The 25,526-nt window shown below is 33.2% G+C and overlaps 1 protein-coding gene across 5 annotated transcripts in view; it reads left to right on the forward strand.

Annotated features, from left to right (window-relative positions):
- The window catches only part of Gprk1 (G protein-coupled receptor kinase 1), a 67,417-nt gene that overhangs the window by 20,336 nt on the left and 21,555 nt on the right, over positions 1–25,526 (forward strand). For 3 of the 5 annotated variants that reach the window (XM_033469659.2, XM_033469660.2, XM_033469658.2), the window contains exon 2: positions 16,963–17,039. The exons of the other annotated variants lie outside the window; for them this stretch is intronic. In XM_033469659.2, the coding sequence (XP_033325550.1) occupies positions 16,963–17,039 (77 nt within the window). The remainder of the gene's footprint in view (positions 1–16,962; positions 17,040–25,526) is intronic. 5 annotated transcript variants of the gene reach the window in all.

Here is a 25,526-nt window from a genome sequence, read left to right on the forward strand (position 1 = left end):
TTTCGAGTGAGGAGTCAAATGCAACTACTAGTTTTTTAATGCGCGAGCATTTTCAAGGATATTTCAAGATCATCTTGATTTTTTTTATAATAAACCTATAGTTCTTATTTTAAAATCATATTGTATGTGAAATAATGCACAACTTTTGTTCGAAACATTTTTTTCCAATATCATTTTTTGAAATGAAATAAAATACCTTCTAGAGGACAGTAACGTTGTAATTTTAATAGAAAAACAGAATTATCCTTGACATAAACGTTTTTTCATTTCAAATTTTCATGCATTTGTGTAAAAATTGGGTAGCTGTTATTTAACCCTCGTACGTCGAATGTAGGATCATTTTCCTGCAAAACGCCAATTTCCAACATAAGCTTTACCATAGGTGAAAATGATCCCGCACTCGTCATCAGCGATCAACCATTCGTCTCCCGCGAGTTAAAACGGTAGAAACCGTTAAAAGACTGCGATAATCTCCCTAATAGAACGAGACAATATTTATTTCCTGCATGCCTTCATTTACTTTCGATCCTAGTTTTTGATAATAGAAGAATCTGGTTCTATTTCGATTTTTCGATTATTTAGTAAATTCCATACAAAATCGCGAGTCTGATTTGATCTAATTGTTCGTGAACAAATCGTTGTTACCTGTCCTAGCAAAGGGTTAATAACATCGATAGATATATTGTTTCCAACGTTTTAAAATTGTCAAAGATACAAAGACGCTTCCTTGTCTGTTGCAATTGACACGACGACTGCGGCCTGCATAAAGATGCGCAGTGCAGTTCTAACGACAGAGATCGTACTGTTTGATCTAATAGCCTTTGTCAAGGGTGTGCTATTCGACGTGCATCAACCTGCATAATAAATTGGAAGCTCCAGTAGACCGTTTCTGATGAATGGCAAAGGTATCGCATGACAAATTTCTACTAAATAGAACAGACCACAATCCTTCATCCTGGTTTGCGCAGATTAATCCCCTTTTGGGTGCTTACACGCCCCAATCGGTTTCAGGAACGACCCGCTGTGACATACCACGCTCATAGAATGCCATAGGGTTTTAATCCCAATTAAACCCTTTACGTACTGAACGTACTACAACACTTTCATTGAATTTTACTTAAATTAGTAGACGTTTTAACGGTCTATGAAATATTTACTGCTGATTTTACGACCGTCTCTAGAATGGAATAGAATTTTAGTTCCTGGCGAATCTCCCGATTCTGCTGAGCACTGATCCAACCTTATACCCTGGCGTTTTAGTACCAAATACTGGATTATTTAATAAATTAGAGCATTTTATATTAATATACAACCGCAAGGTAAATGTACCAACAATTTTTATAATTTATTTTGGTCGAAGCATCGTTACGTGTATTTATGTATTTAATGAATACATAAAATTGTTTACGTTTCTGTTGTATTATAATATTTACGACCATACTCGTCAATTCTTCGAAACATCATCGAAAATTGAATAAGCAGGTGACGATTCAGATTATAATACTAATGATTTAGGTATTAAGTCCCATAAATGTCGAAAATTGGATGATTAGGTGACAATTAGAATTGTACTAGTAATGATTTAAGTAATGAGTGTCACAATCGTCGAAAATGAGTTAATCAATCCTGCTGACATAATCCAATAGCTAGTAAATTCTCAGACACTAATTGTTTGTTCTATTTACGATTAACCTTGGTAATTCTCGCCTTTTCTTTTAATTAAACCGCTTTCTCAGTAACTTCAAAATTTATAGTCACGTTTAATTAAGATGTAAGTCAGATTTTACTCCGATTGTCTAGGCATTAAAAATGCTCCTAAAATTAATAAATGCTCCTAAATTACTATCCAGTTGACCGTGGCACAGCCAATTTACTAGCGAAACAAAAATTTGTTGTCTCGAAACATCCTTGTTTGTGTAACTATAACATGGTTCTTCCATTCCAGAAACAAAATATGCAGACACAAATGTTGTTACAACGATAATGCTATTACTGACCCGGAAATGAAAACAACGCGTTTTTACATTTATGTAAAATTTGATATTTTAATAAGTATACGTTTTATTAAATGAAAAGTACACGTTAAAAGCATATAACACATTGTTTATATCACAATATTGTTTTATTTAGTGCATACGACAAATAAAAAAAAAAAAGAAATTATGAAAAAGGAGAATTAACATTTTCATTAATACAGTACAAACATTTATCCAACATTGAGAAGGTTTACTACACCCAAGAATATGCATCTGTGTTTCTTACTTTTGTCGGTAAGTGTACATATTCTGTTGTTATACAATTTTATGTTTAACATTTAATACATTCTTCAAATTATAATTTTTATCTGAGCAACATTTGCAATAGCTCAAATTCTGTCGGTGGTTTCTGAAAAGGGAAAAAAACGTGTTTTAACGAATGGTACAGTCTCGCTGTCTTTAAATAAGTTTGAATATTGATAATGTTATAAATAAACACACTCTTTTATTCGGGAGAGTCTACAGAATAGTTCTTCATAAGAATCACCAGTATAACATCTTAACCCTTTGTACTCGAGTGGCAACTGACTCTGAGGTGCCACTAAAAATTGCTATATCACGTTCCAAAATAATTTGGACATCGTCGAATTTGTTTGCATTTCAAAAAACCGTTGAAAATATGAATATTGAAAACTCAGACTCAATTTCATACGGATAAAATGCGATAGATCATGCTAATTTAAAATACTCTGGGACGGAAAACAATGTCTTGGAGTCTGGGTTAAAATAACATTGAGTGCAATGCGTTCAAGTTGAACATTTTACTGTTCTCCAAAATAAAACTTCTCAAAAAGTAAGGATAACGGAGAAAAACAGTTTGCAGATTCACACGCAACAATCACTATTGTCTATAACTTCTATTTAACCCCCAGATGATAGTTGCCCACGGACAAAACTTTGGCATCGTTTTTTAAAACTATTTTCTGATAAGCTATTGTCCCGAAATTTTGCATTCCCACTTCGGGGATGACAATGCAATATGGTGCAATAATATTCTGTTAAAAAAGATTGTTTAACCCCTCAACCTACGGTTTATATAAGTCCGCGACAGTGCGTGTTGCAACCAATTATAAAAGTCGCTCACGTGCTGATCATTTGATCGGTAACATTCTGTTTACAATTGAGTCGTGGAGAAGAAACAACAGAGTTTTTATAGTAACGCGTAAATATGTGTTCGAAATATTGACTGAAAAATAGAAAATAGGATAAACAAAAATATTGTTATAAGATACGTTTTCGTTTGAGATTAAATCATTTTCATTGCAAAATTCGTCTACAATCTTATATCGCAAATAATGCAAAATAAAAATTGTCTAAGACAATTGTGAAAAAGAAAAATTAAACAAAAATTGTTGTTTGACTATTCTGTTTCTGAAAATTAATTTTAAGGGATAGAAAATTAATCTGAAATGAGCACCTTAAAAATATGTTGGAAAAATTGATAGGTAAAAGAATAACAAATTATTATTTAAATATTAATATTATTATTAATATATATTATTAATTAAAGTAACACAATAACACCATTAAATACTTTAATTCTTTCTCATGAATGCAAAAATAACTGCTGTCTAATTATAGTATAAAAATAATATAAAATTACAGAGATGAATTTCGTAAGAAGAATTATTTAATCTCAAATGAAAGCGCATTTTATAAAAATTTCTTTCATCTTCTTGTCTATTGTGAGAAGATTCAGCGATAACCGCGAAACTTTTCTATTCGCTGAAAGAAAACGCAAGGTCGATCAATAGTTGACAGACACTCGTCCCATAAATTACATTTCTTAGAGAAGTGTTGGCTTCCCCAGCGCCGCGCGCCGCGCCGTGAAATATCCTGCGTCTGAAACTTCGTGCATCCTATTGGTCAATCACCATTGGAAATAAGCAAAGCGAAAATGTAAACTCCACCTTCGGAAGTGAACTAGAAAACTTGGAGATCCAGCCAAGTTTCCTCCGCAGAAGCTCGAAAAGTGGAAAAGTCAGGCAGCGACATATTGTTAATAAACCAACATGCAGATGCGGAACCAGCACGGTGAATTTGCTATTCTCGGGAATTCTATTGGATCAACTTCGTGCATCAATATGTAAATACGTACACGTACAGGATGTTCCTATGAAAACTTTAAATCTAAATATCTCGAAAACAACGCATTTTCGAGAAAAATGTTCAATATAAAAGTAACTCGATTTCGCGATGCAACTATTTTATTTGTTTATATCTTGTTGATCGCATTGAAGGTTATTTACAAGGTAACTTTGTTTCTTTAACCCGAGAAAGATAACCTACGTCGCAGAGGCGCCTGCGAAGACTGTTGATTTTTGTTAATTTTTCATAGAGGTCTAGTGATTTAAGTTTAAAATTACTTAAAATATAAAAAAATATAATATAAATGCATTTTATTTTTACAATAATGCCAAACCTTTAAAATGACTAGATTAACTTAAATAAATATCCATTGTTAGTATAAAATTGACGCCTTAGAAAAACATGCGCCTCTGAAGCGTATGGTTATCTTTTACGTACGTTGTCATATGGTTATCTTTCTAGGGTTAAATGGAAACTTATAGCTTTATTTTATACGATGAAAAATTAAATTTTACATGAAACCTTTTTTCAGTCGCATTGAACAATTTTATTGGTTCGTTCTCTTACTTTGTATGGAAATAATGTCTCTATGGTATCAAACGAGCATTAATATTTTTAATATTTTTAACTTCACGCTCTCTCGTATGCTTCGTTTTCTCGCAAGTTTCCTCGCAGTATAATAACAAGAGTGGATGCATAAAATATGGATGTATGTTTCTCTTTGCAAACCGCTTTCGTCATGTTATCATAATATCATCTAAAGTCTGACAGGAATAGATTAATTGCCCGAGCACTTGACTTCTGTATGGCACAGGAAATAGTTTCAGTTGAATTTTCGTTGCAGGAATAGCATGTCTTAAATTATAGTCGAACCTTCTTATTTTGATAAATTTTGAATCCAGTACTTTTCTTTTGGTAAATTTTGAATCGAGATCTTTTATTTCGATAAGTTTTGAATCGAATTCTTTGATTTCGACGAATTTTGAACGGAATTCTTTTACTTCGTCGAATGCGTAATTATTAGCACGAAAATTCAACCGAAACGTCGATACTAACGCACAGATAAAACTACAAAAATACAAAATTGCAAACTTCCTGCACACATCGCTATCCTATTTTTCTTATTCATTTTCGGCGTGCTCCGAGCAACGCGATTACGAAATCGCACTATTTGCGGTGGGAAATTTAAATATTTAGGAAACGTCAGACGCGTTTTCAGCAGTAAAACCGATACTGCTTTTCATTTTGGCAACGTTTGCACGGAGATCGAGAGAATTATTTTGATTATTGGTCGCGCTTGCACGGCCACGTTTATTCGTTCCAATGAAGCAGCTAAATTAACAGTAGATATTGCAACGAAGTATATAACACATTGTTTACATTGCAGTGTTTCATTTAGTGCATACCAGCACATATAAAAATTAAAAATGAAAGAAAAAGATAAGATGAAAAATAAAATAAAAATACGGAATTATACAAAAATGAAATTAATATCTTCGTTGACGCGATACAAATTATCCTATGTTAAGAATGTTTACTATAGTCAAGAATATGAACCTGTGCAACATGTTTCTTAAATCTTGTCAATACGTGTATGTAAAACGCTCTTAATGTGCTTCTGAAACCGAATACTACCGAAGCTTTTATTATACTCCGATTCGGTGGCATTTATAAACTGTAACTCCATAAAAATCCGAGGTATAGCAATGTTTTTTAGATTTGTAACCGCAATGAAATACTTTGCTTGTAAAACAACTCGCGTTGTTGTTGAATCGGCTCGCAACATTCGTTTATTTTGATCGGACAAATGACTTTAACTACACATTCTTTTTTAAGAAATACAAAGCTTGAATTCTTTCACAAAACTATATCAACTAAAAGCGTCACCAATTTTAACGATAATCACGAATGCGTTCAATTTGAGAGTGACATCTTTGAATCACACATCTTTGACTATAGAAAACTTATTTTTTCGAAGTAACGTATTTTTTTTTATAAGAAGTTTAACTACATGAACAGCTTCGGGAAAGATCAATTTTTTCAAAAGAAATGTATCAAGAATTACGAACTTTTTGCATCTTTTTCTTAAAAATTGATCGATGCAAACGTTTGTCGATAGAACTGACAGAGTAATGCAGAAAATATAGAACAAAAAGAAGCTATTACGTTATTATTTCTTCTTTAAGCAAAATGTTTCTTCTAGAAAGTAATATGAAGAAAAACTAATATGTCTGGCAGAGGCATCTTGAAAAACATGTTGACAAAAATTGATGAACAATATTATAAATGATGGTGAACCTACAATTTAGATGTCAAACCTACGTTCCAGTGTTAATAATTCTGATAAATTGAACATAATATGACAAAATCATTAAATTCTTCACGTATCCTTATAATTTTGTATTTGATCTACTAATTTCTGTCATAAATGCATAACATTCACATTCCAATCTTAAGCTTATCGCGTAACTTTAGTTAATTCTTTCAGAAAATGTTTAACCCCCAAAAATCGTTTCAATTTTCAGGATAATAAAGCTTAAAATCTCTTTTAATAAAGACAATTTCTTTATATAATAAATATCATGTGTTAATTGCTTATTGATTGAAAATGCATAAAGACGTTCGATGTCCCTATAACCGACATTTAAAAAATCGTCGCGTCCATACGACTGTCACAAACGTGTCCCAATAAAGTAATCCTATTTAAAACAACATCGATGACCTTGAAATCTCGAGAAATGTGACCTTCCAAAAGAAACGATTTCGTTAACGATAACGCTTTGTTACAGAGTTACCGAAACACCCCGTATATTATTAATTTATTTATTGCAGCAGATATGGAATGAATGGTAAAATTACTTCTCTTTTTGCACTACGACATTTTCCTTATTCTCTACTCATACCAGTTGCATTCTTGATACGCTTTTAACAATACACTTTTTAACATTAATGTATAAATATAAGGATGCAATGTTTCCCCATTATTACCTAAAACGGAGACCAAGTTTAACATTAAAGTTGTTCTTCTTTACGATTTTCCTCGCACTATTTGTCAAGTAAAATAATTAAAGTGGCAGTTATAGGGACACTGACCGTAGTTGGGACATCTATACCCAATACCGGAAAAGCATTTCTTCGTCCTCCGTTATATTAGATAGGCAATTTTATTTCTCGTTGGACAGTCCCCGACCATTCCGATGTCTAGAAACGGGGTCCGACGGCCGTAAATATCGGCAACCAGCAACCGTCTATGACGTAACGTACCAGCGATAGTAGACTCACAAAAATAAGAAGTAGCAGAAACGGAAAAGTTAATTGAGCAAATTGATCTAGGAAGTGAACGATCCTGTCCTGGCTCCGCGATTTATTCTTCCTTCTCGTTTTCCGCCCCAACTAGGAACAAAAGCTTTAAGGGACAACGAACCGACGCCGGTGATATTAAGCCACCCTGATTTATGGTGTTCTCTCACGAAGTCTATCTCGCTACAACGGTGTTGAACTACTTCCAGGCCGGGGTAAATAAAGTATAACATCTAATCTCCGCCTTTCTAACAGTTTTCTTAGCGCGTGAACATAATTCCCGAAATGGGTGTGCCCGATTAGATATCATCCTAGCATTGAACCGCGGAGTTTATTTCTACTTGCAGCAACTTCTTGGTTTTTGCCTTTTCTATGGAAACCTCAATTTTATTGTCTTTAACTTAATTCTCTTATCTCAGCCTTGTTCTTTGCACCATTCTCAAGTAATTTTATTGCATAGTGAAAGACATACAGTGGGGCGGTGTCCTGCAACGAACGAATACTACAGCGAACAGTTCTCCTCATCGAATCAAAAGTGCTAGAACGAACGAATATGCTATATTTTTCTATATAATTTTCTAATTTTTTATTTTGCACATACGTCCAGTGTATAAAATTTGAATGTAATACATTTAATTTATAGTATGTATATTCGCATGTTCTTATATGTTTTTCTTTCATATTAAATTTATTCTGTGTGAAATCAGTGTATTCAGTAATGTGCTATATATTTGGTAACAATATTCGGTAATATACAGGGTGTTCCAGCTAAAGGAGGCTACCTAAGTATCTCTGATGTGTTTGGAGGTATCGAAAAACTTCGCTAACAAAAGTTATATTGTATATAGCCATAATAATTTTTTCGCAGTTGGAGAATTTTCGGAGATTTCAAAGTCATCTTCACTTTTTTAATCATAATCATGTATTTTTTTAAACAATAGTTGACGCAGCGCGGCATTTTCTATAAAAAGGTATCGACCTATTTATGTCGAAAAATTATTAATTTAGCAGATATTCAGTGTTATTTTCCGATAAAAGCACATTTACGAATCGTGATAACTTTAATGTACATAATGTGCACTTGTTGGCACGGCATAATCCACAAAATTAATGTTAATATATCTACTAAACTAATCAATTTTCGATATACATAAATTAATACTTTTTTGTAGAAAATGTCGAGCTGCATCGTCAACTAATGTTTAAAAATATATATGATTATAATTGAAATAGTGTGAAGGTGACCTTGAAATCTCCGAAAATACTCCTGATGCGAAAAAATTATGATGGCTTTCAGATTATAAACAAAAATGGACATTTTGGCAAGAAGAGATACGATTATTTGAGCTTTGTGAGTACTAAACTAAAAACCATCGTTTTTATAATTGTTGACAATCGTTGCGGGGCTTGAATAATCGTATCTCTTCCGAAATTGTCCATTTTTGTTTACAAGCTGAGGGACAATTTGAGAGAATATACTGTAGCTACAATATTTAAATCAAATTAATGTTAATTTCGACTATCGATTTTAAGGAAATGTGGAAATTCATGTAAACACCGGAAACAGCAAACATGTTTAAATTGTCGCGCATGATTCCAAAATAATTTACAATTAAATGAATGTTTATTAATATTTTGTAAATCAATAATTCGCAACGAATAAAAAGTAAATAAAGAGTGCTTACCACAATTCAGATGTCTTTTATTCATAAAAATTTGATAAATATCACACTCCTTACTCGACACGATGCACTGATTTCAATACAAACGCCAATAATCGATCGATTTTACTGCCTTTGGACGCGCGATAGTAGCGAACGGATGCCACACGTCGTTTGCTTTATCCTCGCCTGTATGTTGACAGTTGAAACAACTGTTGTATTTCTGTTCTCTTGCTAGAAACAGCTTAATGTCCGATACTAGGCGCTATCCGATACTATTTAGAAGAACTCCCTCCGATTTCTTAGTTGACGTAGGAAATTTTTCTGGAATTCTAATTTCTGTAAAATCATGTGTGATAATAATAAAAATTCGCATAAAACTCCGCGCTCTAATACTAAATCTACAATGCTGGCCAAAAAAGACCGATCTGACATTTTTTATTATCAAATCGTTGAAATTACGAAGACTTTTTTCAAAGGAACGATTGCAATCAAATTCTTTGGTCCATGCTTACGTTATAATAAAAATGACGGAAAGACTAGATACATTCAGTCTTGTCGTTCTTATAAAACCAAACACGTTATTCGCTTTTAGAACTCCATAGGTTAAGTGCTAATTACTAGGTTCGCATAGTTAGAGTAAATATACTAATTCACATGTAAAAACCGGCTTTAATACGAAATTTTTGTAAAACATTTTAAAATAAACACGATTTATGGTTAGACGATTCAAAGTAGGACAAATATTCACAGTATAATCGGAAATATCAAGCTTGAGCAGAATGAGGTTACATTTTTAGGTATGAAACTTTTAGGATCGCATAATAGCTGTGCTCACTTGGTATAGGAAACATAAAAGTTGAAAGCGCAGATTATTTAACACTCGAACGGCGGACCTTTTTGACAAAAATATAACGTGAGTATGCTTCGGATCATTTATAATTTTAATTATCAATTTTTTTCAACGTATTTTTTATCATACTCCATCAAAATACAGTAGTCTTTCTACAAAACCTCAATGAAAAGTATGGAATTAAAAATTGTCCAACCAGATAGTCAGATAATATTTATATCGAAGGTTCAAAGTGGATCCGATTCCCGCCGTTCGATTGTTAATTTAATCATGGCAGATACAACTTTTCTATCGCATTTGTACTTCCTTTTTATACGCTAAAATATTTTTGTTGCTAAATAAAAAAAAGTCCGATTATATGTCTTTGATTAGAGCAGGGCTCGGAATTAACCAGCACGCAACATTCAGATCGCGTGAGCTACGCCTCCTAACTCCGTCGCGCGTCTCGCTCCCCGTGGTCGCCTCTTTCGGCTCAGAGCGTCTCAGGCGCGTGTATCTGTTGCTTTATATTTGTGTGTGTAGGTGAGCAGTATGTGTGCCTGTATGTTAGATGATCACCAGGGAAACGAGCGACGGGAGGCAGGAGGCGTAGCCCTCGCGAATCTCATGTTGCCCGTTGGTTAATTTCGAACCCTAGATTAGAGAATATTTGCTCTAATTGTCATAGTCTATATTGCCACGTGTATTACGAAGAAAATTTTGTAAAGTGTTCCTCATACTTTTTGTTAACTTCTTAACGCTGATCTGATTTTCGAAAAACCTACATATTCTACTAATTAATGTTACGAAAGCAGAAGCAAATACACAGTCACATTTTGTTGTACCTGTAACACTAGAACCTCGAAACGGATAAAAATGTTTCCCATTTCTTCTTCAACAATTTATTGATACCGTAAAAATATTTCTCATCTCTTCTTCAACAATCTATCGGTACTGTAACAATGTCTTCCTGAGAAATTTTTGAACGAACTTCTTAAATGGAAGCACATACAATGTTGTTATTATTATCACAAAACAATGTGTGTCAGTTGCTTTCAGTGCTCGGTAGTTTTAGTGTCAATGAAATGAGAATATGATTTGATAGAAAATACTATAAAATCGAAGCAGTATAACACTCAAACAACATACCTTTTTGACAAAAATACAACTGAGTATGCTTAGGATCGACTCTTTGCGTTCGCAGCCATTTTCACTATGATTCCAAAATATTTTCTCCGATCTACTACAATATTGCCATTTTTTCATGACTTATTGCATTTTATACATACGAAATTGAGTTTTTCGACTCATACCACAGTTCCACTGTTAAGTTTTTTTTTTAAATAAAATAAATTTCACAACGAAAAATCTGATTTTTGGACGTGATACAACAACTTTTGAAGCAAAAATATTGAATCGAAAAGGCCAGAGAGAATTTTAGATTTACTCACTCAGTCGACCGCGATATACCGAAATGTTTGCACAACTTTGCGCGCAATTCAATAGACAAATCGGCCAAAAACGGATTATCCGGATTTGTCTTGTTACAACATTCACAGCCGAGGTGGAGATCTGAAATTTGATGTAAAATGTTTTTTAGAAATACTATTCGAGAGTCCATCGTTAGCTCGATTCCATTTACAGGAAGCTTTAGCTCTTTTATTCTGCACCGATACTTTTTTACGTTTTTGAATTACCGGTGAAACTGATCGATTTGTTGGCGCTTAAGACAAGTAGTACTTAAGACAAGTAACAAGCTTTAGTTGCAGTTTTCTTCGCTGTTTATCTTGACTTTTTATAGAGAAAAAGCGATTTTTAACAAGGTTTTTGTAAAGTATAATGCATTTTGAAATATGAAAACAAACGTATAAACACTTAAAATGTAACCCGATATAACAAAAAATTTCGACAATCAAATGAGTGACATTTTGCACGAATTACTGTGGGCGAAAAAGAGTCATGTATCAATTGTTGCACACGTTACTGCAGATATAGTTTATATAATTAGGTCACTAAGTACGAAATGCACAGATTTGATAACAAAATAACGAGGTATGCATTTCATACTCAATGACCTAATTTACTCTGTTATTTTTGGAGATACCAAAAAACTTTATTAACCATAGTTTATAGCCATAATAATCTTTTCGCAGCTGGAGAATTTTCGGAGATTTCAATGTCATCTTCACACTATTTTAATTATAATCATATATTTTTTTAAACATTAGTACACGCAGCTCGACATTTTCTACAAAAAAGTATTAATTTATGTATGTGCCGTTAAGTGTTCTCGTATTTCAATCAATCGACTCATACTGTATAATGGCACACTAAAATCAAAAGGAGGGAAGCTGCGGCTTTGTTGTCGAGCCTATCGAGTGATCGAATCGCAGATACTGCCCTCTAGTCACTATATAATACAATGATGGACGTCAATTTCAATCAACTGCCGCACGATGGTTTAATTGTTCCTTCGGAGCGTATTAACAAATCGGCTGCTAATCCAGCGCTCGTCGAAATCTCGAAACTTGAAAGTGATTTTCCTAATGAAACCGAACCGAATTCGTTGTAATTCACCATTGTTAGAAAAAGTAATCGAGCCCTAAACTATCGACCCGGTAAATTGTGTTTTAGAAATTCAGTATTTTATATAATATATTTGTAAATAATAAATTAAAACGATAATTGTAGGACAAACTGTAAAACTATATATGTAGGGAAAAAAATAAAAAAATGAAAAAATAGGGGGAATCAGAGAATTTGAAAATGCGGTCACATTTATGTTCAACCTATTAATTTATTTATAAATTGTCTACGTCAACTTTCTTTGAATCTCACGGACCTTTATCAAATTTTCATACAATTTTCATTACAAAACGAAACTTCTCAGTTTAATGGAAAAAATTTCCGATCTGAAATTCCAAGTTCTACTATCTTTACTTTCCTATCGTACTTTTATTGTCATTCACATTACATATTTCCATTTCAATCCTCGCCACGATTTGTTCTGTAACCGCTATTAGTTAAATTAATCGTCCAATGTTTTACAGTACATAAATCATCCGATGCATTATCCGTTTTTAATCTGCATTCGCTCGGTGTGCGCTAATGTTTGACGTAGTATAGAGTTTCCTTCTTGGAAGAGGCGAAACAGTGACGGCGCGCTTCATCATTTCTCTGTCATCGCGCGCTGTTGCATTACCTAAATCAAGAGATCCATTGAAATTTTATACATTGACAATCTCATAAGTGCATCCCTGTTCGTGACGGACGCCGCAGATCATATTTAAATCAGCGCTAATTGTTCTCCACCACGGAATAACGATAGAAATTCAATCTCATCGAATTCTTCCATCTCAATTTAATATTATTTCCGCTGATCGTTCGCCGCTCTTTATGAGAATCATAAATTAGTAGTCGTTTAACTTTCTGCCTTGAAACATTTTAATAACCTTCTGCAACCGAGTTATTATACCATCCATTCGATTTTATTGGTCTTTTAATAGCGTATTATGCAATACTGATATAGACCTGTTTCAAATAAAGCGCTTATTGTAATCAAGAACATTTAATATTGTTAAGACCTTTCGTTTAGTTACATGTAATTACTGTAGTACCTCGTTTACCTGAACTAATCGAGTAGAAGTCGATGTTCTGATAATAAAGTGGTTATGAGTAATTAACATATTATACTAGATTGGTATTGATTTGTACACAGGGCTGAGTAAAAAAGATGGTATCTCAAAGGGCCAATAGTAAATAGATATTTTATTTTAGATCATGCATGTATTTTTGAAAAAGAAAATATTTTATATGTTCGAAAGAATGTACATACCCCTTTAAAAATAAAATACTTCATTTCTTGTAACAAATTTTTCAGATAATATTTCAAATAGTATTTTATTTGAAAAAACACCGAAAATATTTGTGCCATAGTTCAGAATATTTTATTTATTTAATTTACTTCAATAAATAAAATAATTTTATTTTACTGAATCATAGTGCAAAATTTATTTTGATAATCTAAAATACGAACGAAGTACTTTTCCTTTGCATTACGTTGATAATTTTCACGATTTATTTTCAGATTAAGAGTCGTGGGAAATATTCTATTTTATGTTTTATGTTATTAGAATAAAAACTGTTTCATTTTATGTTTTAGATTATCAAAATAAAATATTTTATCTACTCAAACGTTATGTCCTACTTGAAGTAGCGTTTCATTTGAATTGTGAAGAATCTTAAAATAGTATCTCAAATATTTTCTCTATGAATATTACCCAGCTTTGCTTAGGCTTGCAAGAATGTTGTAGATAAAAATAAAGTATTAATTCCAATTTCATTCATAAGCCACATACGTAAACCCTTAACGCGTTTCGTACGTAAACAATTCAATCTAAAACGATCCAACAAGATCTATTGTACAAACAGAGTTGGATAACACCCTAATATGTATAATCATTTTCAGTTGCGACAACAAATAACCGTACAAGTGCATCACAATGATCAATAGAATGTTAAATCGAATACATCTTATATCGATCAGAATTGCACTTAATAATGCTGGCGGAAACAGGTTATTGTTAATAATGAACGTGCGCCTATTTTTTGCAGCGCTGTACTCAATACTTGTACAGTTTCATTCCAGTGGGAAACCGAGTTGTTTACGTCCATCATTTTGCATCGTTTAACGCGAATAATTTGCTGCCCAGTTTGAAGTAAATGAAATGTATCTGCACCTTACGCATGTAAAGTGGTCGTTTACTCTTGGATAACGTGTAAAATATGAATGCAGTATACGTTTTCCTGCCTTAATTTCGTTTGCTTTCTACGCGTATTAATCACTCCTCGTATTGCTGAACGAGTTATTATCTCAAGGGGTGGGAGACTCAAGTAAACCATTAAAATAAGAATGATTGTCGACAGTACTTTTATAACGTAAAACATTGATGAAACTTTTCGTCACGTTCCATACACATTTTTTGATATTACAAGATACAACATACATTTCTGTTTTGTTCGGTCAGTGCGCAGTCTAGCATTTTGGCGAAAAATAAAGCAGGGTTTTTCATAATAGCACTACACGTCGTAAGAATCTAAATCCCGTTTAGAAAAATGCTAGTGATAAAATAATAAATATAAAATATAAATGATAGTGCGCGGCTTTGAAAAGAAAGGAGTGATTTTTGCGTAAAATTTTTATGTTAATCAAGCAATAAACGTAGTTTGAATAATTAATATTACAAATTAAGCAAGTTCGTACAATGAAGAACTTAGTTATATTGTACCATATACATGTTTTGCTCAGTCGATTAATTATTTTTTTATTTATGCCGCACGCCAATTTGAAAAGTGCGGTTTTGAGAAAAACAGGTTAAAATTTTTATTTCAGAAAAGTTAGTATTTTTGGCAACCTACTTTTGTTTAATCGATTATACTGACACAAAGCATGTATACAGGGTGTTCACGATCACTCTAGTCGATGTTTGTCTTTGCAAATAGTAAACATTAAAAAAACATGAAAGAGCAACAAGTTACACGTTCTTTGCAAGCAATGTAATCGTGTCTGTAATTTTTTTGATCTGCATTAATGTTTTTTATAAATGTAACGCTACGTATTTTGTCTATCATACGAAAGCGCGTGCCAAAACGAATACATTCGCATACGACATAATGATCTTCAAGGTTACACAAGCTCAAGTGGAAGCATTTATGCACGAAGCAATCATATTGAACATGTACTTGAGTCGAGGCTACAGTAAATGTTCAATATTCAAGTAACAAAGAAATATTCAACATGATTTCTTCGTCCCTGAATGCTTTCATTCGACCTTGCGCGTGACCTTAAAGGTTTCGAATGAATTCAATTCGGCACACGCTTTTATTTGACATAAAAAAATACGTAGCATTTCATTTAAAAAATTGAAGATCACTTCTATTGTTAGGAAAATAACGCAGCAAACAAAAATTACAGATACCATTACACTGATTGCGAAAACAGTACAACTTCCTTCTGTTTTATATTTTTTCTAATATTTACAAACTGTAAGAAAAACGCTGGTGAATACCTCATATATACAGATTGTCCCATTTAAGTTGGGATTGTAAAAAAATGTATAGACACGTGATTTAAAAAAAATAAAACAACCGACACATGTCCTTCAGTATTTCTAGTGAGGAGTTTCGAGTGAGCACTTTTTAATGCGTGGGCATTTTTAAAGTTATTTCAAGGTCATCTTGTCTTTTTTATCATAAAGCCATGTTTTTTATTTCGAAATCATATTCTATGTAAAATAATGCACAACTCATCGCATGAATCTGCTTGATCATAATATTAAGTATTCTAACTGTGTTTATTACATAATCGAAATACAAATTTTGCACTGCTTCGCATTCAGAGTCGCGTATTATTATCAATTTTGCATTTTTCGATTATGAAAAAAATTCTGTTCTATTTTTGGTTGAAATGCTGGACTGCGTGCCGATCAACATCGTTGACCGGGAGATTCATGGACCACGTTATTCAGTAAACGTCGATAAAATGTAACGAAAACAAAATTGTTGTATCTTGAAATGTCAAGGAATATTTATGGAAACTGACGAAAAGTTTCGTCAACATCTCACGTTGTAAAAAAATTTGCCGAGGATTATTCTTATTTTAACGATTTCCTTGAGTCTCCACCTTTAAACCTATAGAATTCGATTCAAATTTCGCATCGGTCAAGATCGAAAATCCAAGTAATTGGGTCGATAGAAATGTGTCGTCAGATTCCAAGTAAAAAGTAACTCGAATTCGAAAGCCATTACTGCCCTTTTTCTCTGGAACATAATTTCTCTTGTTCAACGCTATCTCGACTATAATTCGCCGTCTAAGAAAATTCGTTGGTCGGCATGCCGCTGTCCAGAAACATGTGACCTTAAAAAATCGCTGTACAATCTTATTGCGTGTTAAGTAAGGTTGCATTGAAAATCCTCCAACTTTCATATTCTACGAGTTGACTTCTAGAATCTAATGGTTACATTCGCGTTCTTCTTTCTGTTGCAGTGTCAGAAGCGTAATGCACAAATATCTGGAAAAGAAGAAGGAAGTAACCTTCGATAAAATATTCAATCAAATGTTTGGTGAGACATTTTTAAGTATACTTAATTTTTAGGCGTATACCGTTAACAGATCGTACCCGTTGGTATCGTCGGAAATCGAGACTCTTTTCCTTGGCTACTGACTTTATAATGACTTTCGCGCGGACATCGTAAAACTGTTATAAGAGAAATTTTAAAAGTTACTGCGTAAAAATTAATGCCATCAATATACATGATTTTTATTAGGAATTTATTAGGAGAATATTAATTATAGATCGCGGATTTTATGGACTTATGGCAGAAGCGAGTAACCGAAATATAAAGTTATAAAGACACATAAGAAGAATTTAATAATACTGTGTTTTGAACTTACCAGAATTATTAAAAGAAACAATTAATTTGTATTATCGATAATCAATAACGACACCGAAAAGTTATCAATAACTAAACAAATTATTTGCTATCGATAATGGTTACTAATTAATCAAACTAAATATCTTTCATTATTAATGGTTATCGTAGCGAAGACAAATTTTAATCATTCGTACCGGATATTCTTGACGAAAATCATTTGAATGAACGGTGTTAATTCTTATGCGGTAGCATTGATAATTTCTCTTATAACAGTTACGACGTCTGCCTTCGAATACGAATTCGAAGAAGCACCGTATCGCGAGGAAAACTCGACGGGAATCGATTGGAAATGATCGCGCGTTGAGTTCGTGTAGAAAGCTCGTGTTAGTTTGCCATTGCCGAACACTGGATTCACGTCTATTAGCGGATCGTTTAGGAGAAATAATAGCAAGGCGGGCATGGGCAGTGAGCGCCCTTTGCCCTGGGAGAGAGTTCTGGATTATCCATGGGGGCAACGCTTCGGGGCGAATGACGTCAAAGAGATAGAAGACCGGCGATAGAAGACTGTTTATTTTGCTGTTTCTGGTGTAGAGAGTCCTTAGTAGGCTTTCGTCGCTCTCGATTCCAACGGAGCCGGGCCAGTGGCCCACAGGGCAATCTCCGGCCATGCCTGAATGCCGGCTAAGATGTGTGTCACCTCTTTCGAAAAAAAGAAAACCGACGCCAAATGGGCTGAAAATGACTTTAGAAAACATCGCGAAAGAAATCAACGTTCGCGAAATTTTGTTCCACAGTGGCGGACTACGTCGGCGAAGTTTCACCAGTGTCACAAAGTGTCCATCACGATGCGATTTCTTTAAGTTTATTATTGTTTTATTTGGTCAAAATTTTGTCATTTGTCCGCAGTCCGCACTGTGACAGAGCAATCTCCGACCGTTCCCGAATGCCGACAAAGATGTGTGCCATCTCTTTCGGTAATTCGCGAAATTTTGTTCTGCTGGTTCGAGTGAAATCAAGGATAAAAAATAACAGTTACGTATTTGAAAAATTTTGATAATGAAAATCAGCAATAAAATCGCGAAACGTAAACAAAATTATTCGAAATATCACATGATTATTAAGATTTCAGTTTTCGGTTGGAAATAACAATTACAATCTATTATTATTTATTATTATTGATAACGGAAATTTCATTTCGGTAATTTAGAATAATTTTCGACGGAGAATATACGGGTTCGGTACAAAGAGAAACAATATCAATATTATAACATTTAATTTTCTTATATTTTCATTTTTTATCAAGATATGAAGGTCACCTTCAATCGTCCACGATGTAGGCCCTACATGCTTGACATTGTTTGTAATGAATAACGCTTTGAACATTTCTTGTATTAAAAATCAACTAAAGATAACTTCTTATTCTGCGTTTAACGGACTTTCAAATAACGTAATTAAATGTTGCACATTATAGTTAAAAGACTAAAGGTGACTCTCGTATTTTGATAAGAAAGAAAAATGGCAAGAAATGAATTATTGTCGTGTGTGCTCCTCTTTACACTAAACAACTTTCGTTCGAAATATTTTTTTTTATAGGTGAAAGAGTTAAATGACTCACGCTGTATATTCCAGTTATTTATAACGGTTATCGGCGAGGGAAATTCTGTTTTAGTTACTCATAGTAGTTATCAGTGACAGAAACTTTAATGTCGGTTATCAATAACGGGTATCGGCGAGGAAAAATTTGAATCGTTCATACAACTTATCGATAAAAGAAACTGTGTTTTATAATGCGGTAGCGAATTGTTTCGCGTTCGACCAAAACGATTTTCACTATCCACACCAAAGCAGAATAATCGTTGCTTCGAGAAACGAGAAAATAAGGAGAGACACAATATTATGTTAACATATGTACACGCGTTGCTGCGATTAACTAGATGCGAAATAGCAAGGACATTTATACAATTTCGAAATATTGTATTACTGTCAACTCATTAGAATGATTAAGAAAATAAATAAATGTCCATGTAATTTTTATATCTTGTAATTAATGAAAACAAGTTTTATTTTGCATAAAAATCTGTAGTCTAATAATGTCGTTAAATGGAAACCATTTACTACAGATATACTGTTTTTTTTTCATAAAAACCAATTATTTTGAATGTTCTTCATTTTACTTTATTTACTCTAAATATTAAATTTAGATCATTGTACGATGTTGTCTACTGTTGCATAGTCCGCGTCCTCCGGCGACAAGAAGACACCTTTCTGTTTATATTTCCTTCTTACTAGCTGCTCTACTGCCGAAGTTATTGGTCATTATTAATCGCCGTCGATCTTCGTCACCGTTTTCAGTCAATAGCGATCAATAGCTCCGACAGTGGGCGGCTAGTAAGAGGGGGAATGTAAACACAAAGATGCCTTCTTGTCACGTGAGGACTATAGCTTGACCGAGCAACATGAAATTCGTACTGGGTCTATTTTGGAATGAAGTGAAAGCTATCAGAAAATTGGATTAAATGAAAACGAACAAAATAATTGAATCAAATGAAAACGAACAGAACATTGAATCGAATGAAAACGAACAAAAAATTGGACCAAATGAAAACGAACAAAAAATTGGACCAAATGAAAACGAACAAAAATTGGACCAAATGAAAGCAATCAAGAAATTGAATCAAATGAAAGCAATCAAGAAATTGAATCAAATGAAAATGATCGGAACATTTTCAAAATAAAGAACATTATTCCCTGTACTTATTAAGAACTTTATTTAACAACTCCTCTTTAGATTTGACTAGAATTTTCTCCTTCAAGCTTTTCGTTCTCGAATATATTCGGAATAAAGTTTTTGCAAGACGTTAAAGGCTTTTATTAGGCGAACATAAAGTACTTGGCCTGTAATAAAATTGCCAAGCGCACGCAAGATAATGCCCGTAATAAACTTGCCAAGCACAACGCACGCGAAATAAGTGGCATACTGCGCTGTCGTTTATGCTTTATGGTTATTTAGATTTCATATTTCACTACTATATTAGTTAATATTCTATCGACGCGTTCTTAGTGGTAGATAAATTAAGGATGCGTAAGAGGTGAAACGGTGTCGCCGAATAAATGGAGCATCCTGAATTTGTCTCCTGCCTTCGCACCATTTTGTTGTCAGCTAGGCTGCGAATCTTTATGCAAAATAAAATTTTTCGGATGGAAGGCGATTAATTTATTTTTTATTATTAATTAATTTAAAAATTGTCTAAGCATAATTTTTGCAATTTTGTATAGTCTCATCTTCATAAATAAAATTACGGATGATCTTCCTTTAACCCTTCGCATCAGAAGCTAGTTTAATTCGAAATCCGAAAGATGTTATAACTAATCTTGGCGAAAGGTATTCAAACACCTTTTAAAATGCAATAACTTTTTTAAAACTGGACTTTTTTAAATGACCTGAATTTGTTTAAATGTTAGAGGGACTAGTTTGTTACTTGTTTGTTCGACTATTTGTTACTTGGAATGGCTAAAAACAGCATGAAGAACGAGAATTTTTTGTTGTTTTTTTGTGAGTTCAAACATAATGTTTTAGACATTGCACGGTAAACTAGTCTCTTCGACGTTTAAAAAAAAATCAAGCCATTTTAACTTATTTATTGTACTTGCATTTTTAACAGTTTTATGAATACAAACGAACATGTGACACTGTCAGAAGTATCTTGAAACATACTACAGCGATTTTTACCCTCGAAGTCGCCGTTCAAGCTCGAAGGGTTAATAGTTTGAATAAATTGAAAGTATATATAAATATCCTCAAATTCTTGCGATGTATTCACTATTCTCTGTTTCGTTTACTCACATTTGCCATAAATGCATAAAATCCGCAGTTTCCTTATCAGGATCAAGCGATGGTGTCTGTATTAAAATGGGAGTTTATTGAAATATTTCACTGTTCTGTTACTTATCAGTCTACAGTGAGATATCAGTTTCTTTTTTCAACAAAATTGTTATTTCCAGACCGTGGATTTGATGCATTTATAACAAAAAGAAGTAGATCAAACGCAAACCAATCATTTGAAGAATTTGAAAATCCTGTTGCATCATTTTCAATGAATCAAGATGGTTAAGACATGAACGAATGCCCACGCAGCTTTTAGATTTTGCAACTCATATAATCCTTATTTTGCATAAAGATCCGCAAGTCTATTGAATTCCTCAATTATTTCCTCGTTTCCTTGAAACGAATAATACATTCGAACTAACAATGAAAATTTTGATGCCGCAATCATGTAGCTTTCCGATGATAAAATTTGCGACCTCGTCGATGCTAGATAATTTTGTTGTTGTTCAACTGTTTGCCTGTTTTGAAAGTGTTATGCAATCATATCGATGAATTATTTAAATTGTTATCATTCGAATGCATACAGTCTTCAAAGGTAATCCAAGGAGAATGCATTAAAAGATTACTGAAAATGATGATGACATAGCCATTTCAACATAATGGTGTTCCACGTCTTCGAACAATCACTTTCCGAGATAAATAGTAAAAATTGTTGTCTTTATCATGGTCGAATTTAGGAATTCCGGTTCTTTGAAAACTACAATACTTTGCGGATGATTATCTATTATAGTTTAACAACTTCTAAATAACTGTATTTAAAATATGTGCCTGTATTTTTAAGTTCATTGATTCATCAATTTCCGAAATACCAGAGCTGGGAACAATTTTATTTGGATGACAGATAAGAGATAAAGATTAATGAATAAAATTTATCCGAACAGAATTTATTCATGAGAATTCATTCGAATAATAATTTATTCATATAGGAATTCGTACGGAAAGTAATTGATTTGAATAAAGATGATACAAGTAAATAAGTAAATAAAGTATTTTTTCTATAGTTTATCGATTTATTTCTAACGTATTCCTTTTTTCACATCGAAAAGTTTATTTCTTTTTGGTAGATCGATGCATAACTAAATGATGTTTCTACGAGTACAGAGGAAAGCATTGACAACTTTATGGTTATAAATATATTCTTATAAAATTATATGAAAACAAGAACAGTAAACAATTATTTGCATTATTATTCGAATAATTTTACAATCTCTTTCGAACAACTCATTCGAATAAAGAATAATGCCGATAATTTATACGAATAAAGAAATTATTCGAACAAATGGATAGAATAAATTTATGACGTATAGTGCACAATCGTTATTCTAATAAAATATTCGACCAGAAAGAATTCATTCCGATAATTATCTTGGATAAATATTCGAGAAATTATTTGAAACAATTCGAATAATGTCCAACTCTGCGAAATACATAGGTTTGCTATTTTTATAAACATTTTTATGAAACACGCATAAGTTGTTCCGGCTGAAATTTCTGTTCTATTGCAGTTGAATGGAACACGCACGAACTTTCGCTCTAAAGTGAAGTTTCTTTATCGATCCGATTCTGCTTAAAATATAATTCGCTTAAATATAATGTTTATCGGATTTCAATATAGCAAGTTTTTTTATTTTAGATGCGCAACTATTCTACTCGGCGCGGCGGTCTGCTTCTTTTTTCTTCCTACAATAGAACGCAAAATGAAACTACGAACATACGCGCACCTCGGCTTCGTTATTACCATCGCTATTCGTCTTAATTACCGTCAACACTACTCGTCTTCATCTCCATACTATCAACTATCCCGGAAATATATTTTTCATGAATTATCAGTTTCACGATTCCTTTGATTCTTCAACATCAGATTTTCTCCGAAAAAATAAATTATATAGATGTAATCTGTAACAATATATTTACTTACGACAAAGGTTTATTAAATAATATAATATTCAAAAAAATTTTGTGGATAATTATTAGTGGGAGATGATTATTTGTGAAGATGAAAAAATAAATTATATAGTTATGATTAAATTAAATAATTAAAAAGAGAGGAATCTGAAACATTTTTTGGGTTCAATCCTGAAACATGCATGCGTAAAGTAATAGAAACAATGTCTAGCTGCTACCGGTACTTTAATTACGCATTGTCCGTTGTTTTTAAAGTGTCCCTCGACAGTGATAATGACACTTGAATTTCTGTTACGCTTCTCTATTCTTCGCTAGAAAACGTAACGCAGTTTTCATTCAAAACGGAGGAACGAGTGACGATGTACATACCTGAATTCTCAGCGCACCATAAACAACCAGAACAATGTTCTGGAGCCTTTTACGTAGATGACATTGACAGAATGACGTGAAACTATGAAAACTGTTGAGAAACTTTACGATCGTTGTTGAATCACCGCGTAGATGGACGTCACCACTCGATGGAGTCAGAACAATTAAACTCGCAATGGACATACTCAAGAGTAGAGTGGACATCAATTAATATCGTACATTATACAGGGTGACCCACCTAAAAATGTCCAGCTGAATATCTCCTCCAACTGCGATGTTAGAAAACGTGGAATTTGACTGATATCGAAAGGCGAATACGATGCAACAAGTAGCTTTTTTCAAGGTGCTTTTTCCCCTCCGGAGTTGTCAAGGTCATTGATATAAGCGCATATCTTTTTTTATTGCATCGTGTAACTGACGTTAAACTATATTCAGACATATATAATCTCACTTGACCTTGAAATGACCTTTGACGCCAAGCATGAAAACAAAACATGTAATTATTTTCTGCCGGTATCCCAAGATTTAGAGACGAATGCAACAACATGCAGTGCTACGCGATGCAATTAGGAAGATATGGACTTGCACGCTCCGATCGATGATCTTGAAAAAAGAGACTCCGAAAAAGATGATCTTGAAAAAAGAGACTCCGAAAAAGATGATCTTGAGAAAAGCTATATTTTATGTCGTATTTGTCTTTTGATATCAGTCAAATACCATATAAAAAAATTTTCTGTAACATTGCTACTCGATATACGAGTAAAATCTAAATAATGATTATTAAATAATGAGCTCGGCTGTGTTTTAGTCGATTTAGCTTGATAAATAATAAATTTGCAAAAATGAATAAATCAAAGTTGACATGATTGGTAATTAATTATTCCGTTAATAAAATAGGTTAAATACAAAATTGTAGACATTAGAGGAACTTATGGATATTGTTAAATTATTTTCAACTTATTACAACCGTTAAAAGAGAAAAGACATTTTTATTTTGACGTAGACAATTTTCGTTTTTCATACAGATCCGCAGTACAGTAATAATTTCTTAATAACACTGACTTTAGAACACGATTGCACACGAACTATTGCATTTACAACGACAATTATTGTACGAACATCGTACCTACTTACCCGAGATTATTCAGTTACAGTGGTTTTCTTGTGCATTAAGAAATAGCCATCTTCGTATGCTTTTATATCCCTGGTTTCTTTATTAGTTTTTCTAATTTTTGCACGAGCCATTCTGAAAGTTTATTTATGATATAAAATTATAACAATTTTAAATTTATTAGTTAATCCAATAAATATAGGTACTTATTTAAATAATGAGATGAAGAAAATTAGGCGAAGAAATCTCTTACAATCGACCCCAACTGTCGGTGTTACAATCGTCCCCCACCGCACTTTCAAACGTTAATTATAAATTGTTATTTATGACATGCTTATCGATGCAAAGTAACTATCAGTATTTCTCTAGGACACATGAAATTAGAGATTTAAAACAAGAAGGAAGAATATATTTGCCGGAAAAGCACTTGTATCGCAATTTTCAAGCAGGAAGGAAAGTTAGCTTTTAGGTACCGGAAAATTATTTTCTTCCTCATGCAGATGTATATTTCGTATTTACCTAAGTATGATAGATGAGTGTTTCCCAAATGTCATTTTACATTATATATCTGAACCGTGCAATAATATCTGTCATATAATTTGAGATATTTAACGTGTTACGACCGGCCCCGCGCTACAACCGTCATCGGCCTCCCGGTCATAGTGCCGCAGTGTAAGTTTTAATGTGAAAAAGATATGATAAAACGTAACTTTTTCATATAGTACGGGAAATGTTAGAAAGGTATTCGTTCATTAGGCGGATCACCGTATCGACTTGCTATAAAAACGTGTTATTGCAGCAAAAATTTGAGTGACGGGAGGTGCTCTAAATTACGCGGAATCTGTGTGCGCGGTAAAAGAGAACACGTGCGAATTGAACAACAATGCAAGTAATTACGTGCCGA

Source organism: Megalopta genalis, chromosome 10 (assembly GCF_051020955.1).
Source record: "Megalopta genalis isolate 19385.01 chromosome 10, iyMegGena1_principal, whole genome shotgun sequence".
Classification (NCBI taxonomy): domain Eukaryota; kingdom Metazoa; phylum Arthropoda; class Insecta; order Hymenoptera; family Halictidae; genus Megalopta; species Megalopta genalis.